Genomic DNA, 17,119 nt, shown 5'->3' with positions numbered 1-17,119 from the left:
TTGAATCTTTACTTCAAATGATACTTAAAACATGAGAACACAGTACAAGAAATACATGCATTTGTTCCATGCTAACCCACCCTTTAGTTGAACAGAAGCACCATTTGTCATCTAGCTCAGCTTGCTTCACAACACTCCCCATAAAGCAGGCCTTGCAGGACACATAGATAGTATTTGTTGAAGTGATTCGATTTTATTTTATTTAAAATTAATTCTGCTATCGTTCTAACCCTATGCAGTATATTTCCATGCACTCATTTGCTCACTCTTTCCTTGATAATGTAAATTATGTGCATACGGTGCTTAGGACAATTCCTGGGACAGTGTTAGTCTCAAAAATTTAGCTGGGGTGGCTGTTAGAAAACTCTGAGACACACAAACATCACTTGTCTATAATAGGTCTTAGGTAGCTGGCTTTCAGTACTACTCTGGCCTTAAAATCAAACTCCTGTCATCTTAAGTATATCCAGGGGCATTCTAAGCAATGTATGTAATAATTCAGTTTCTTAACCTATCTCAAAGATGGAGATCAATGTGAGTCTAATCCATGTTTAAATGGCGGCAGTTGTAAGGATGATATCAATTCCTATGAATGTTGGTGTCGACTTGGATTTGAAGGAAAGAATTGTGAATTAGGTAAGCAAATTTTTTATTCAAAGTTTCCTTTTGAAATCCTTTTGAAAATGCCATATTTATGCATCATGTTTCTCTTAGGAACATATTTTCAAAGCTTATAAACATTCACTTAATCTGTATTTACAGTCTCCGGATATAAATTCAAGAAACTATATTTAGAGCACTAACATTTGGTAGCTAATATAAAGTAGCAATGTCTTTCCATTCATGTTACTTACTAAGCCTTAATATAGCCATATGTGGTCAATACATTCTGTATAGATGAGAAAATTATAGTTCCAATAGGTCAAAATCAGTCATTTGAATGACTGAGCCAGTACTTGAACTTCGGTTTGACCAAAACTCAAGTTTCTAATGACTGCACTCAAAACTCCAAGAAAACTAAACTGATGAAACTGAACTTGTAATTAAATTGCTAACAACCTAGAAAGGAGATGCATAACATAGATAACATAGTGAATTGGGGCAAGATGGTTGGGAATATGGCTTAGTGGTAGCGTGCTTGTGTAGCATGCATGAAGCTGTGGGTTTGATTCCTCAGCACCACATAAACATCAAAGGCTGGACGTGGCACTGTAGCTTAAGTGGTAGAGTGCTAGCCTTGAGCAAAAAGAAGCCAGGGACAGTGCTCAGGCCCTGATTCCAAGGCCCAGGACTGGCACAAAAAAAAAAGGAATTGGGGCAAGATAAGTCAATGATTGCAGTAGAATAAGAACTGGTCCACACAAGCAAACCATTTCACAAGGAAATTTGTTAAGAAAATGCAGGGGTCATTCCTGAGTTTGACTTTATTGTTTACATTTTTCAAAGGCAACATAACAAATTTAAGGTTACTGACCCTCTTCTCTTCTCACAGTCTAGGAATATTTTTAAGTCTTTGGAACAGTAAACTTTAGAGTTCTTTACATACTGATCATTATATGCACATGCAACACTATTGATATTTAAACTGCAAAGCCCCCAGTGTTAAGATGAGACGGTCTACTCAGAAACCATAGGAGGATAGAGAGGAAATTCTAGAAGAAGTATTTCACATCATGGGCTTGGTAAGGAAGGATAAACTGTAGAAATTAGCAGGACCGTTGGTAAGGCACTATAACCTTCCATTTGACAGATAAAAAGGACATGAAAGGAAATGAAATTAAATGAAATGTAGCAGCCACACTTGTCCTGTTGAAAATGGAAAAAAAGTTAACTGTAATGTTCAAAAATCTTTCCAGTACTTAGAAGGAATTCATTGATCATCTTCCTTTGAAATATAAAAGATGTTAGAGGAAAAGAAAAGTTGACAGAACAAAAGCATTTAAAAAAGAAGAAAAGAGGGAATGCAAGTGAATGAATAAGTATTTCTGGGTTGGACTTAAATTTCTTTAGGTTTCTCAGTGTGAGAACAAACTAATACCTTGGGTTAGCTTTCCTGTGGGTGTGTTAATTGGTTTAACATCTCTATAGTGCTAGTTTCCTCTGGAAGGTTCTAACTTCAAATTTAGATTTCCCTACATAAATTTCATCTTGCTGGGCTGGGAATACGGCCTAGTAATAGAGTACTTGCCTCCTATACATGAAGCCCTGGGTTCGATTCCTCAGCACCACATATATAGAAAAGGCCAGAAGTGGTGCTGTGGCTCAAGGGGCAGAGTGCTAGCCTTGAGCAAAAAGAAGCCAGGGACAGTGCTCAGGCCCTGAGTCCAAGCCCCAGGACTGGCAAAAAAATCATCTTGCTATTATAGACATATACAGAAATTCTTGGATTACTTGCTCATTATTGGCTTAAATAATATAACCATTAAGGCTGAGGGAATTAATAATGTAATTAGTTTTACTTACAGCTGCAGGATACTATGTAGTAAACTATCTTTATCTAGTTTCAAAAATCAAATGCTTTAAAAGGAGTAAGAGAATAGCTTCAAGGAATGTGAGTAAACACACAAAAATTCTTCTAACAGGACAGTGAATGTGTGAGGTCATGGCCCACAGAGAAAAAAATGCTGTCTACAACTGACACCTTCTGTAGACTTTTAGGTTTCCACATTTCTGTTTGGTGAGGACTCTGTAGCTGTACTGAAATGACCTCCACAATTGCCCTCTAGAGCACATTGATATTTCCTAACCAATCTGATCAAAGGTTAAGAAAATCTTTTTGGCTCTGTTAGTTCCAAAACAAAATGGAAACTGTCTCAGAATGCTCTTTATCTCAGACACAGATGAAAACAACAACACATATATGAATTCCTATTTAAGCTTATTGCCTCAAGCTCAAGTAAGGATTAATCTCAAAAGCCACTAAGAGTATGTATGCCCCAAGTCTCTTGCCTTCCTGTGTCATGAAAATTCCATTTTTTTTTCTTTTTCCCGTGTTCGTGATACTTGTTTTAGGGGAAAGACATACAAACACCCAAGCATTATTATTTGACTAGTAGGTGGCTTTGGCTAGAATAAATACCTTTGTATGTGCTCAGCTACACATCAAATCCGAATCTCAAATCAGAAAGAATTTGGTCATCCTTACCTCTTGTGAAGGATTACAGGAAGCATGTGCCTAAAATGAGGCAAGATGGAAAGAAAGCAATTGTAAGCATAGAAATGTTCCCTTTCTCTCTCTCTCTCTCTCTCTCTCTCTCTCTCTCTCTCTCTCTCTCTCTCTCTCTCTCTCTTTCTCTCTCTCTATTATTTTTTCATTTTTGGCAGCTCATCTCAGACAGCATTGTCTTATTTACTGTGTAATTTGTGGCAGGAAAAACGTTAGATTTAGCTGAATAAAAACACATATTATAGTGAACTTGTTAAATACAACAACTTTTGTTTAACCTGTGGTTGGCAAATCGGGGAAGATGTACGCAAAATAAAAGAGCAAAATACAATAACTTTTATAAGTCAGCATGAAGGAAATTAGAAATAGTGTTTTTGCTAAAAAAAAAGATGCCTTAAGAAATTCTTCATCAGATGGCCTAGGCATTGAGACCCACCTCAGGACCAGGGAAAGCCATGCTTAGCATTTTGGATGATGTCTAAGTGCTCAGGAATTGATGAATGAGTCCCATTCTGACTGTGCCCTACTCTCCTGACTTCTCTCCTGGAGTTCCTTCTGCTAGTAACCATTTTACCTGGGAGTTTAAAAAACCTGTTTATTAGGCAGCAATATTTCCTACTATATGCACAAACAAAGATGGACACCAAGAGCAGCAACAACTATGCTGAGCCATACAGAACAGTGACAAATGAAGAAAATGATTCACAGGTCTGGTTTCTCATCCAAGGACACCAAGTCAGTATTGGGACAATCACATACTGTTTACTCATTCCCATCTTGCATGCCCTGGGCAAAAGAAGGCTATTCTCAGCACTCACATCTGTTAACATCACAATCTCATATTGACTATACATTTTCTACTGGTGGTATTTGATTTGGCTGAACACTTTAGTCTTGTTTTGTGGCAACATTATGATAGTGAGTGATATGAAAAGAACCAGGGATGTTATCATCATTCATTAGGCGAAAGGCCTAACAATAAGTAAAAAGACCAGTACCACCTTATTTGGTCTTGCAGTTAATTGATTATTAGTGGATTATTAGTAGCAAGAACTAAAGCTAATACTGGTTCTTTTCTTCACTCAATAACAGGTTATTCACCTCCTTCACATTGTGAAGTATCAGTAGAGACTATGAATTAATTATTACTTTACTTGGAAGCATATATAACACAAAGTTTTACAATTTATATTCATCACTTAAAAATGGATGCCAGACCCTGCAAGGAATCAGTGGCTCCTGCCTACAATCTTAGCCAATCATGAAGCTGAGATTTGGGAATTTTTGTTGAAAACCAGCACAGGCAGGAAAGCCTCTGAGACTCTTATCTCCAATTAACCATCAAAAAGCCAAAATTAGATATGTGGCTCAAGGGGTAGAACATTAGCCTTGACCACAAAAGCATGGGGACAGGTGCACAGACCCTGAGTTCAAGCCTTAGGACTGGCAACAAAAATTTACACCAGGTGTGGTGGTATGTCCTTGTAACTTCATTACTTGGAAGGTGAAGGTAAAAGATAGATAGATAGATAGATAGATAGATAGATAGATAGATAGATAGATAGATAGATAGATAGATAGATTATAGGTAGATAGATAGACATAGAAATATAAATATACTCATATAGATATGGTGATATAACATCTATATATTTGTATAAGTATATAATATAATACAGTATATGTGGTATATATGTATATGTACTATTATATGTGTATATTTAAATATATAAATATAGACATAAAATATTCCCCAATTGTGTAGTTATTCTATTAGCATGCATTGTTCCATAGCCAAGAGACCAGTTGTCCCATAACTAAGAACAAACTTATGTATTAGACTCCACAATCTTAGGGCAGGCAGTGAAGGCAGTCAGGCAGAAAGACTGAGGCAGTGAGGAAAGAAAAACAATAAGATAATGAGTTTTCAAAATACTTGTGTATAACTGCCACTGATTGCTTGATCTCCTGGAATGGTCTCCAAAATGCCAGATGAATGGATCTCAGCATACTCCACCTGAGTGGGAAGGAGAGGTGAAATAATTTATCTATCAGCATCTGCCTGTCATTGATCAAAAGTTCAGGGCATTAACTCCCCTAGATGACCCAGTTGGGGTCTATGCTTGGACACTCAGATAGTCACCCAACATCCCATGCTTCAGCATCAACAAGAAAACCCCAAGGCAAGAGGTAAATTGTACATAGAACAGAATACAACCCAAAACCATTCAAGGTAACACTTGTGTGAAGTTCATTGACATTTATGTAGAGCTGATCATCACAGTATTAGAAAAAGCCACAAGAGAGGCTGAGAAAAACAGTGGTGGTACACAGGAGGTGTCAACTCCAATCACTTATTTTCAAAATTCTTATAACTACACAGACATTTTAGCATTTCTATTAAAAGCTGGACTGTAGTTGAACACACAGGGAAGGGGGAGGTGCCTTATATTCATTCTGTCCCTGTCCTTAACCTGTTTCTCTTGACTCAGCAAGACTCAGCTAGCAAGCCCTAAACCATGCTACTTCCTATTATTCAGATTGTATAATAGAAACAAAGGAAAAGCACAGGAAATAGACAATGCAAACCATATGGCAAGAATAAGCCAATTCTGTCAAGAATTGCAAGTAATGTGAACTGGGATTAATACAATCTATTAGTGACAACTTTCAGTTTGGAATTAAAATCTAATTGCATACTGTGGAGAAAAATACTCAAAATATAATTGCACTTGGAGGTTAAAATAAAAAGTTGCAACTGTTAATAGAAACTGGCAAAGCAATCTTAATATCAGACAAAATAGAACCCTAAGGAAACACTTTTACCTGAAACAAAAAACAGTTTGACTATCACAGACTGATTTCATAGGAGAATAAAGGAAGTGTAAGCCACTAGAATGTTTACCTCTGTTAACATACATCTCTAGCATTTAGCTTCTTTAAGAGACACTCTTTCATGTCCATGTTTGATACATATTCACCACAGCCAGCAAGCTGATTTTAGTCTTACATGGTGATTCAAGACTGCAATTTCTAGGGATCTCCACATTCTACTTTTAGAGGTAGTTATTAACCTGTCTAATTCTGGAAGTCAAATATCTTCTAGAATAATAAAGCAACAGAGGATATCCATCAGTAAAGACAGCTAGTGATAACATGAAAATAGAGAATTGCTTTTATCTTTGCTAATTGAAATAAGTACAAAATATAACTTTCAGAGAAATGATTATACATTTAGACAATGCAAAGCACCTAAATAATTTGAATAAAGAAGTGTACCAAGAAAGGCTGCTATAGACTCAAGATACAAATAACAATTTTGGGGCTGGGAAAATGGCCTAGTGGCAAGAGCACTTGCCTCATATACATGAAGCCCTGGGTTCGATTCCTCAGCACCACATATATAGAAAACGGCCAGAAGGGGCACTGTGGCTCAGTGGCAGAGTGCTAGCCTTGAGCAAAAAGAAGCCAGGGACAGTGCTCAGGCCCTGAGTTCAAGCCCCAGGACTGGCCAAAAAAAAAGAAAAAAGAAAAAGAACAAATAACAATTTTGTGCTTATGCTAATGACAATTAGACAATAAAAAATTAGAGGCTTGGGAATAATAGAAGGTAGGATACACAAGAACTGGGCAACAATGGCTCAAGTAGATGAGATCTGGAGTATTGTATTTTGAGGCCAGCTTTGGCAGAAAACTGTATGAAACTCGATCTCCAAAATAACCCACAAAAAGCCAGGTTGGAATCATAGCTCAAATAGTAGAGTGCCAGATTAGCAAATATGAGGCCCTGAGTTTAAGCTTCAGTACTAGAAAAAGGAAAAAGATGAAGAACACAAAGAGAAGTACAATGAGAATAGGGAAGAGGAGAAAAAGAAGGAAGAGAAGAAAGGGACTATAAGAGCTCTACATAAAAATATGAAACCTTATTGAGAAAAAATGGTAAAGATCAATGGATAAGCTAGGTCCATGAATTAATGAACACAATATACAAAATATATCAATTATCTCCTAATTCAGTCAAGGCAGTACTAATCAAAACCATGGAAGGACATATGAAAATGCAAAGGTTCAAATATAGCCAAGACAATTTACAGGATGAAAAAAATGGAGTATGTATATTATAAAATATTATTATTTACAGAGATATATTAATTACAATAGTATGGTATTGATCCAAAAGTAACCATGTAACAGAATTACAAATCCAAAAAACATCTGTGCACATGTGTAGAGACTTGATTTACAGCAGAGGTATCTCTGCAATGAAGTAGGGAATGCCGGTTATTTTCAATAAGCAGTGATGTGCCAACTATAAATTCACATAGGGAAAGTACATATGTATCCTTCTCTCATACCATGTTTCATAATCGAATCCAAAGGGGCTAAGGACCTAAATACATCTAAATATACTGTACAAGTGTCACCTTGGGATAAGCAAAAATCTCTTAAGCAGATACAGAAACCACCCACCTCAAAGAGCAAGATTGTCTGATTGGATCATATTAAAAACTAAGAGTTTCTGTTCATCAAGACATTAGAGAGAGAAAGCAAGTCCAGAGGTATGTATCTTCAATGCAGATATTCAATAACTAAAATGTTCAGATACTGCTGATGGTAACATAAATGTATATCATCACTTCAGAAAGTAGCTATTGAAGCTGAGTATATGAATCAATAATTCAACTCCTTAGTATAAATCTAGTGAAAATGCATGCTTGTGTTACCCAAAGATATGTGTACCATATCCATTACAGTATTGTTCATAAGAGCAAAAGTTGGAAACAATACAGAATCGATGAGTAAAAGTTGTAAGATAAATACAAGGAAGTACTACACAGCAATAAAAATGGACGAGTGTGGGGTTGGGAATATGGCCTAGTGGTAAGAGTGCTTGCCTCCTATACATGAGGCCCTCGGTTCGATTCCTCAGCACCACATATATAGAAAATGGCCAGAAGTGGTGCTGTGGCTCAAGTGGCAGAGTGCTAGCCTTGAGCAAAAAGAAGCCAGGGACAGTGCTCAGGCCCTGAGTCCAAGGCCCAGGACTGGCCAAAAAAAAAAAAAAAAGGGACGAGTGCTCTACTAAATCACATACCAGAAACTCATAAAGAAAATGTCAAAGAAAAGACACAGAAGAGTGTATATTATTAGTTCCTATTTGTATCAAGTTCATAAGCTAGTGCACAACCGTTCATTGTGTTGAAAGTCCACGTCCTGGTAACCTTTGAAAGGAGGTAGGGTAGAGCAATTGCAAGGCAGCCTTCCTTATGAGAACTCTGGCAGTTCACATTGTCCCGGCAGTGTTTAAACGAAGGTTCAATAGTGGTAGATACTTTTCCATATTCATGGCACACTTCAACAAACAGGTGTTTAATTGCAGCCTATGATTTAGTGAAAGTAGAATATTTTATCATTTAGTCTTATATGAAATAAAAAAATATTGCTACCATGAGATCGTTATGTCTTACTGAAATTTTTCTTTTACTTTTCTTTCCATCTTACCTCAAGGCTCCAAAGTTACTTACCATGAATGCTCCCAGCTAATATTTTAGCTATTCACAAGTCAATAGTTTCATGTGCTCTTTAGAAGAATATGTTAAATAATGCTATTTCTATTGATTTTGCTTTATTTCAGATGCAACATGTAACATTAAGAATGGTAGATGCAAGCAGTTTTGTAAAAATGGCAATGGAAACCAGGTGATTTGTTCCTGTACTGAGGGATACAAGCTTGCAGAAAACCAGAAGTCCTGTGAACCAGCAGGTCAAACTCTAACTTTTTAGAAGAAAATTTATATTTAAAACTCTTAATTTTACTGACCTAATTTCAATCCCTAACTTGCACCTACTTCCTTGTCAAGTCAAACAAAAGATTAGTAGCTTCAACTGAACAAATTAATTTTCCAAATCACATAATTTTAGATGTAAATTACATAATTATCTATAGCCTGAATTCTTTTGTGTATTCAGTATTTCCTCTGACTTTTATGTCATGAAGCAATAGATTCATGTGACTTCCATATATGATATTTATAATTCAGCTGGGCACTGGCGGTTCACTCCTATAATCCTAGCTACTTGGGAGGCTGAGATCTGAAGATCATGGTTCAAAGTTAGCCCACACAGGAAAGTCCATGAGACTCTTAGGTCCAATTAACTACCAAAGTAGAGCTGTGACTCTCGTGGTAGAGCACTAGACGAATAAAAAAGCTAAAAGGCAATATTCAGGACCTGAGTTAAAGCTTCAGTAACAACACCAAAAAATTATAATTGATGAAATCTTACAGTAAAGTAGTGTTGGATTATAAGAGATACACAAAAGGTTGACTAAATAATAGGTTTCATGTGAAAGGAATGTCATTTGCAAGCATGAGTCCAGCCAAGCCTGGTTAGTTTGAAGAAACTCTTTCCTCACTTTGGCACATAAGTCCAGTGTCCGTACTTGGTGTTAGAATAGTTCTAACAGCTAACTGGCTATATTCTGCTAGGCTGAACAGCACAATGTGTACAAGAGGAAGAACAGCCATATTTCCCAGCAATATGAACTATGCCACCATGTTGATAGCTGACTGGTGTATTTACAATGTCTCCACACATGTCACCCTCCTCTAAAGAAAAAACAGTAAAAAAATTATTCTAAAAAATTAAGCTCAGCAGGTACTAATGTCTCACACCTTAATCCTAGCTACTCAGGAGGCTGAGATATGAGGATCAGGGTTCAAAGCCAGACTGCACAGGAAGGTCTGTGAGATTCTTAACTCCAGTTAACTGGCAAAAAGGTTAAAGTAGAGATGTGGTTCAAGTTGTAGAGTGCTAGCTTTGAGTGAAAAAAGTTCTGGGACAGTGCCCAGACCCTGAGTTCAAGCCCTAGGACCAGCACAGACACACAAATTAAGCTTAGCAAGATCAGCTGTTTTTGATAACAAGGAAAAATTTGAAAATAAACTGGACTCTACTTACTTTGTATTTTCCAAACCTGGTATTATTAAATGGGTACATTAACACATATATTATTCCTCAGTAACCTCATCAATATACCACAAAAAGGATGTTAAAGAACAGAGCATAATCCAGGAGAATACATGCTACAAGTGAAATGAAGGCACCATAATGCTGAAAGGTCACCCTCCTTGTGCCTGGTTCATTCATGGACTCTGCTTTAACACTTAAATCAACTTATAATAGATGCTTTATAGGGGCTGGGATAATGGCCTAGTGGCAAGAGTGCTTGCTTCGTATACATGAAGCCCTGGGTTCGATTCCTCAGCACCACATATATAGAAAAACAACAACAAAAATGGCCAGATGTGGTGCTGTGGCTCAAGTGGTAGAGTGTTAGCCTTGAGCAGAAAGAAGCCAGGGACAGTGCTCAGGCCTGGAATTCAAGCCCCAGGACTGGCAAAAAAAATGAGAGATGCTTTGTAAGTGTATGTGTGTGCACAGTGTGTACTTAACTTTAATAAAGCTAACTTCCAGTGTGGACAGGTGACATAGTAGCTAAACCCACACATACCTTTCTATGTCAGAGGAGGAAAAAGACTTGTGAACCATCTCCAACTAGTAAGTTATATTTAATATAGTCTTGGCTTTAGTGGAATAAGTAGACCAAGTCTAAAAGCTTTTCTGCCTTTTCAAAGATAATGGTCCCTTTCATCTTGCCATTGTTGATTGCGTATATTCATACAATAATATTTCGAACTAATTTCCTGCTTTCTCAATGGCATGCTGCCTTTATGATACCCAAGTATCACGAAGCAGCTGGTTGCTATAGAAATGTCTTTTCTAAGGAACATGTCTAGTAGTACTGTGAGAATTGAAAATGAAGAATAAAGTGACTGTGTTTGACTATACATTACTATCCTTGATGTATCCATAGATGATTTGGGGGTGGGGGAAATAAATCAACCACGTAAAAAAGGTGGTTAGGTCCTAGGTTATGTGATCATGGTAGTCATTGTAGTAACCTATTGGTTTACTACTATACAACCAGGTAATTGAATCACAATAATCTTTGCTCAACACATCACTAAACTCCAACTTGGAGTCTTAAGGGTATTATTATCTACAAAGAAACCTTGTTAAAGACAAGCAGCAGAAGCATCATTTACCTAATTCTAAATTAAAAGTTACTGGACACTCGTGACTCATGCCTGTAATCCTAACAGCTCTGGAGGATGAGATCTGAGGATCACAGTGTCATGATAGCCTTGAGCAAGGAAGAACCAGGGAAACCCATAAGACTGTTATCTCCAATTAGCCACAAAAAGAAGCCTGGAGTGGAGCTCAACTTGTAGAGCATCAACCTTGAACAAGAAAACAAGAGGCCCCTAGTTTAACACCAAGTGCCAGCACTAAATGAATGAATGAATGAATGAAAGTTACAAATCACCAGATTTTCATTCAGGAAAAAACCACACCAAAGATCTGATTCTAGAACTTCCAACTATTTCTATAAAAAGGATGAGTTACATAGCCAGACTGTTCCCATGATGATGTTGAAAACGATAATGCAATCAACCTTTTCATTGGATAATATATTCATCGATTATTTAGATTTTTTCCCAAAGTGACAGGCTTTAGGCTTCATTTTCAGTTTTTGTGATACATGTTCCATTTGCCAATGAGAAATATGAAAATCCTATTTTTTTTCCTATTTTTGCAGTGCCCTTTCCATGTGGAAGAGTTTCTGTTCCATTCACTTCTGAGAAGCGCACTCGTGCTGAAACGATTAGTTTTAATATGGACTATGAAAATTCTACTGAAGCAGAAAGCTTTTTGGATAACGTCACTGAAAGCACCCAACCATTTAATGACTTCACTCGGGTTGTTGGTGGAGCAAACGCCAAACCAGGTCAATTCCCTTGGCAGGTACTCTATACGAACAGTGTGTCAAAATTGGGGCTCCACTGGCAAAAAAGACAATGCAAGTAGCAAAGAGAGACATATACTAGAAAGACCTATGGGGAGGGTGGTAAGAGAAATATTTGGGGACATTTTAGCACTAGTCAACATGAGAAAGTCCACAGGTGAGTGTCTGTGAAGAAAACCTCCAGGTGAAGAAGAATATAACACCAAAAAAAGAGCACAGTGGGATTCCAAACATCCTGTGAGCTCCAGGGAGGGCTACAAGTGAGGTCTCAGGTACTGGGGTTCAGGGTACCACTTCAGCATCAGCCCCTAGGAATGTGGTTCTCACCCTATAGGTAACTTCTTTCAGTCTATTCAATGTATCTTCTTACCTAATAAGATTTCCTATTGCTTTTTAATTTTTTTGCCTTTATTGTCAAAATGAAGTACAGAGCGGTTACAGTTTCATATGTAAGGCAGTGAGTAATTTTTTGTTCAACTTGTTACCTCCTCCCTCATTTACCGCCCCCCTGCATCCCCCTCCCCCTTTCCCTCCCCCCCCACCCCATGAGTAGTACAGTTGGCTTATACCAAATGCTTTTAAGAAAGTCTCTAGGTCCAGAAAATATGGATTATCTTGAAGGGAGTAAAAGAGAGGATTCATTGTTGAGTGCACTCAACAATCTGAGGATTATGGTGCAAAGCCAACCTATCCAGGAAAGACCATGAGACTATTACCTCCAATTAACTACCAAAATAAGCCCAAGTGCAACTATGCAAGTCTTAGTGTGCCAGCCTTGAGCAAAAATCCTAAAGGATAGCACTCAGGTGCTGAGTTGAGCCCCAGGACTATCTCATATGGAAAATAAAAAGAAAGAAAGAGAGTGAAGGTGGAAGGGAGGGAGGGAGGAAGGAAGGGAGGGAGGAAGGAAGGGAGGGAGGAAGGAAGGGAGGAAGGGAGCGAGGGAGGGAGGAAGGAAGGGAGGGAGGGAGGAAGGAAGGGAGGGAGGGAGGAAGGAAGGGAGCGAGGGAGGAAGGAAGGGAGCGAGGGAGGGAGGAAGGAAGGGAGCGAGGGAGGGAGGGAAGAGAAAAAGGAAAAGGTAAAGGACTATGTGGAAAGAACAAAGGCAAGTATTAGGTTCTCATAATGAGTACATGTGGTAGTAGAAATGCAGTATCATAATCCACCCCAGGCCTACTGCATCAGAGTGACCAGGGGATGGGTCTAACTATGTGTTTCAAGCAAGCTCTCCAGATGAGTCTGATGTGCAGTACATTTTAAAAATTACTGGTCCAAAGGAAATAAAGTAATAAACATATAACCTAACTCAGCATTTAAAACACCAAAAAATGGACTCAACCCACCTAGATGTGCAAAAATACATGTGCTCATTGGGCCAATAAGGTAACCAGTAGCCACGTAGCATTCACCCTAGTTAACTATGATGCCAGCAAAGTCAAAATTTAATTCCTCACTCATGTCTGCCACATATCCAATGTGTAAGAGCCACATATGGTTGGTGGTAATTGTATTACACAGAACATTACACAGAACATTTCCATCAGCACAGACATTTCTATTGAATAGTACATAAAATAGTTTAAGACTCTAGAGTGGCCACTGTGATCATTTGGTAGTAATTTGAAGGTTGCTTCAACTCTGAAATCTCAACTGAGATTTGAACTTTTGCCACCAGAGACTGATAGCTTTAAAGACTTTTCAATCACCAGTGCAGTAACAATTGAGCCAAGATCAATTAAGTATCTCCAAGTTTAACACCACTGGAATTTTCTGAGACAAGCTATGTATCTATCCAGGATTCTTCACAATGCCAGCCGTTCTGCCATTTTCCAATATAATAACTGAGAGACATTGAACAGATGCACAGGAATGGAGGTGAACCACACAAATATTGTCGAGAATAGTACTAAAGGGTAGCAAGAGATCACAAACGGGGTCTAGACATTTTCTTTCTTTGTTTTTTTTTAAGATATTTATTTACTCTGATCACATTCCAGTAAAATACACTATAGGTCCCTTTATGTACCCTTTATCTTACTTAGGCGCATCCTCTGAGAGTTGCTTTCCTTATCCACCATAATCTCTTTCTTCCCTCATCTATCCACATCTTTACTGTTCTTTACCAAATTGGCCTTTCTCCATTGTCCCTTCTTTGAACAATTTATGCTGTCATTCTTTTCAACATCTATGTATGTAATTTCATCTAATTTTACTTGTTTGCTCATGCATTTTCATATGTCCAACTTCCATGAGTAGGGTGGTCATAATAAAATACCTCATTTGATGACAATTATTCTCCACAAGCTAGTGGGATGTACAGCAGAGCTTAGAGTAGAAGAGCCATATTATCAGATAAAATAATGTTTCCCTTTATATCTTAGTATTTTTAATGATAAAATGCTTGCACTGTGGGCTTAGCATTGAACAACTAAGACAATTTAATAAGAATAAAATGGAGAGGTAGCCTCAACTTGGTCACATAATCTCTTTCCCACCAATTCCCTTTGATTTTTGCATTAGCATATATTATTGTATACAGAGGTTTCATTGTGATTATTTCCAGCATATGATATACTTTGGTTATTTTCCCTCTATCACTCTTTATTTCTCATGACTCTTTCCATCTCCCCCCTCTTTTAATTTTGTTTCCAGTCCTGGGGCTTGAACTCTGGGCCTAGGTGCTGTCCTCGGGCCTTATTGTGCTCAAAGCTAGCATTGTACCACTTGAACCACAGCACCACTTCTGGCTTCATCTGAATAGTGTACTAGAGATAAGAGTCTCACAGACTTTTCTGCCTGTGCTGGCTTCAAACTGCCATCCTAAGATCCCAGCCTGCTGAGTAGCTAGGATTAGACATGAGCCATCAGTATCCAGCCATTTTAAATGTTTTAAACTGAGTTTCACTATGCCATCTTCATATGTACAAAATCAGATCATAGTCACTTCCAGCCACTCCTCTTAAAGCACTGCTTGTAAATATTTTAACAATTCAGATATTTCCTAAGAGAAAATTTTAATAATTCTAGTAGACATTGGATTTTCTTTTCAAGCAAAGGACAGTATTAGATGGTGGCTTCAGTTCTGTGAAGAAGATGATGTCATGACATGCATCATTTAAATTCTTTTTTTCTGAATAATTATTTATTGTCAAAGTGATATACAGAGGGGTTACAGTTTCATACATAAGGCAGTGGGTACAATTTCTTACCTCCTCCCTCATTTCCCCCCTCCCCCTTACCCTTACTCTCTTCCCCCATGAGTTGTTCAGCTGGTTTACACGAAATGGTTTTGTAAGTATTGCTTTTGGAGTCATTTGTCTTTTATCCTTTGTCTCTCGATTTTGATATTCCCTTTCCCTTCCCTAGTTCTAATACCAGTATATACAGTATCCAGGGTACTCAGATAAGATACAGTGATTGTGCAGGGACAACCACAGGAAGGGGATACAAGAGGAACAAAAAAAAAGCTATGATTTCACACTGCATGTTGAAAGTAGTTACAACAGTCATTGTAACAGATATAAGTCGTTTCCATAACATGGAGTTCATTTCACTTAGCATCATCTTATGTGTTCATAAGGGCATAGCTATTGGGCTCTTGTGATCTTCTGCTGTGACTAGCCTAAACCTGTAATTATTTCCTATGAGGGAAACCATAGAATCCATGTTTCTTTGGGTCTGGCTCATGTCACTTAGTATAATTTTTTCCAAGTCCTTCCATTTCCTTACTAATGAGGTAATGTCATTCTTTCTGATAGAGGCATAAAATTCCATTGTGTATATGTACCACATTTTCCTGATCCATTCGTCTACTGAGGGGCATCTGGGTTGGTTCCATATTTTAGCTATGACAAATTGTGCTGCAATGAACATTGTTGTGCTGGTGGCTTTAGTGTGTTCTTGTTTGTGGTCTTTTGGGTAGATGCCCAAGAATGGGGTTGCTGGGTCATAGGGGAGCTCTATGTTTAGCCTTCTGAGGAATCTCCATACTGCATTCCAGAGTGGCTGAACAAATTTACATTCTCACCAACAATGTAGTAGGGTTCCCTTTTGGCCACATCACCTCCAGCATGTGCTACTGTTAGTTTTCCTGATACTGGAGATTCTTACTGGGGTGAGGTAGAATCTCAATGTTGTTTTCATTTAAATTATTTTATGTAATTCTTACTGCACCTTTACGGTTATTGGGACTGTTGTCTTTTTCATGTTAAGCCTAGCTAAGATCATTGGGAAGACTGGCATTCACAAACATATTCAAAAACTATTTCATCCAGATGAACTGAGATTACTGGCCACAGAAATACAAAGCATTAGATTCTCCTTGTTTCCAAAGGAAGGTGCTGAGCAATTTTTTAATAAACTTAAGAAAGGCTCTGCCATACTTTCTCATCGTTTCCTTTGTCAATTCAGAAATCTTTCCAATTTCTCTCCATCTGGTTAGGAAGGTTAGTAGTTTCCAAAAAATGGAGATAAATAGAGTATACAAAAGTCATTGTTAGATAAAGATAGTACAGAAAATTATAGTAAACAGAACCTCTTCCCATTGATGGAAAGTCTAGCTTCATTAGACCCTGGTTAATCTCTAGGGTAGGAATACTGGACTTTAAAAAAAAGCTGTCAGTACCAGGGTTTGAACTCAGGGTCCTGCATTTGTTAGGCTAGTGCTCTATCAGTCAAGCCACAACTTACAGCCCAGAATAATAGTTTTGATTGTAGGCAACAACCAATTGCTGTGGCCAATGCCTCAGGAGCAAGCAAGCAAAATCTGGGTTTCATTTGCCATCCTATTGTGTCTCTGGCTCTGAAACATGAAATACTTTAGAAATGTCACCTAGAAAAGAGCATTGAAAATGTTCATGCTTTCTAAAAGCCATTCCTTTTGGAGTGGATTCGTTTATCTTGCCAGTTTGTGGGAGTGAGGAATAAAGGGATCACTCAGGTGAAGAAATCCTACAAAGAAAAACAAGAGTTCACTTCCATCTGGACTAAAGAACAGTTTGAATGAATTGGGCATGTTTATTTCAGTCTGTTAAAGAACAGCTTTATGGGAGCTGTCTTACAAGAGCTGTGGGGGGAGGAGAAGG

The 17,119-nt window shown here is 37.9% G+C and overlaps 1 protein-coding gene across 1 annotated transcript in view; it reads left to right on the top strand.

Annotated features, from left to right (window-relative positions):
- The window catches only part of F9 (coagulation factor IX), a 34,033-nt gene that overhangs the window by 10,354 nt on the left and 6,560 nt on the right, over positions 1–17,119 (top strand). The window contains exons 4-6 of the mRNA XM_048336167.1: positions 523–636; positions 8,802–8,930; positions 11,829–12,034. Coding sequence (XP_048192124.1) covers positions 523–636; positions 8,802–8,930; positions 11,829–12,034 — 449 coding nt within the window. The remainder of the gene's footprint in view (positions 1–522; positions 637–8,801; positions 8,931–11,828; positions 12,035–17,119) is intronic.

The sequence above is a fragment of the Perognathus longimembris genome, chromosome 28, assembly GCF_023159225.1.
Source record: "Perognathus longimembris pacificus isolate PPM17 chromosome 28, ASM2315922v1, whole genome shotgun sequence".
Classification (NCBI taxonomy): Eukaryota; Metazoa; Chordata; class Mammalia; order Rodentia; family Heteromyidae; genus Perognathus; species Perognathus longimembris.
Note: the sequence above shows the minus strand (reverse complement) of the source record. Positions and strands in the feature narration are given on the sequence as shown.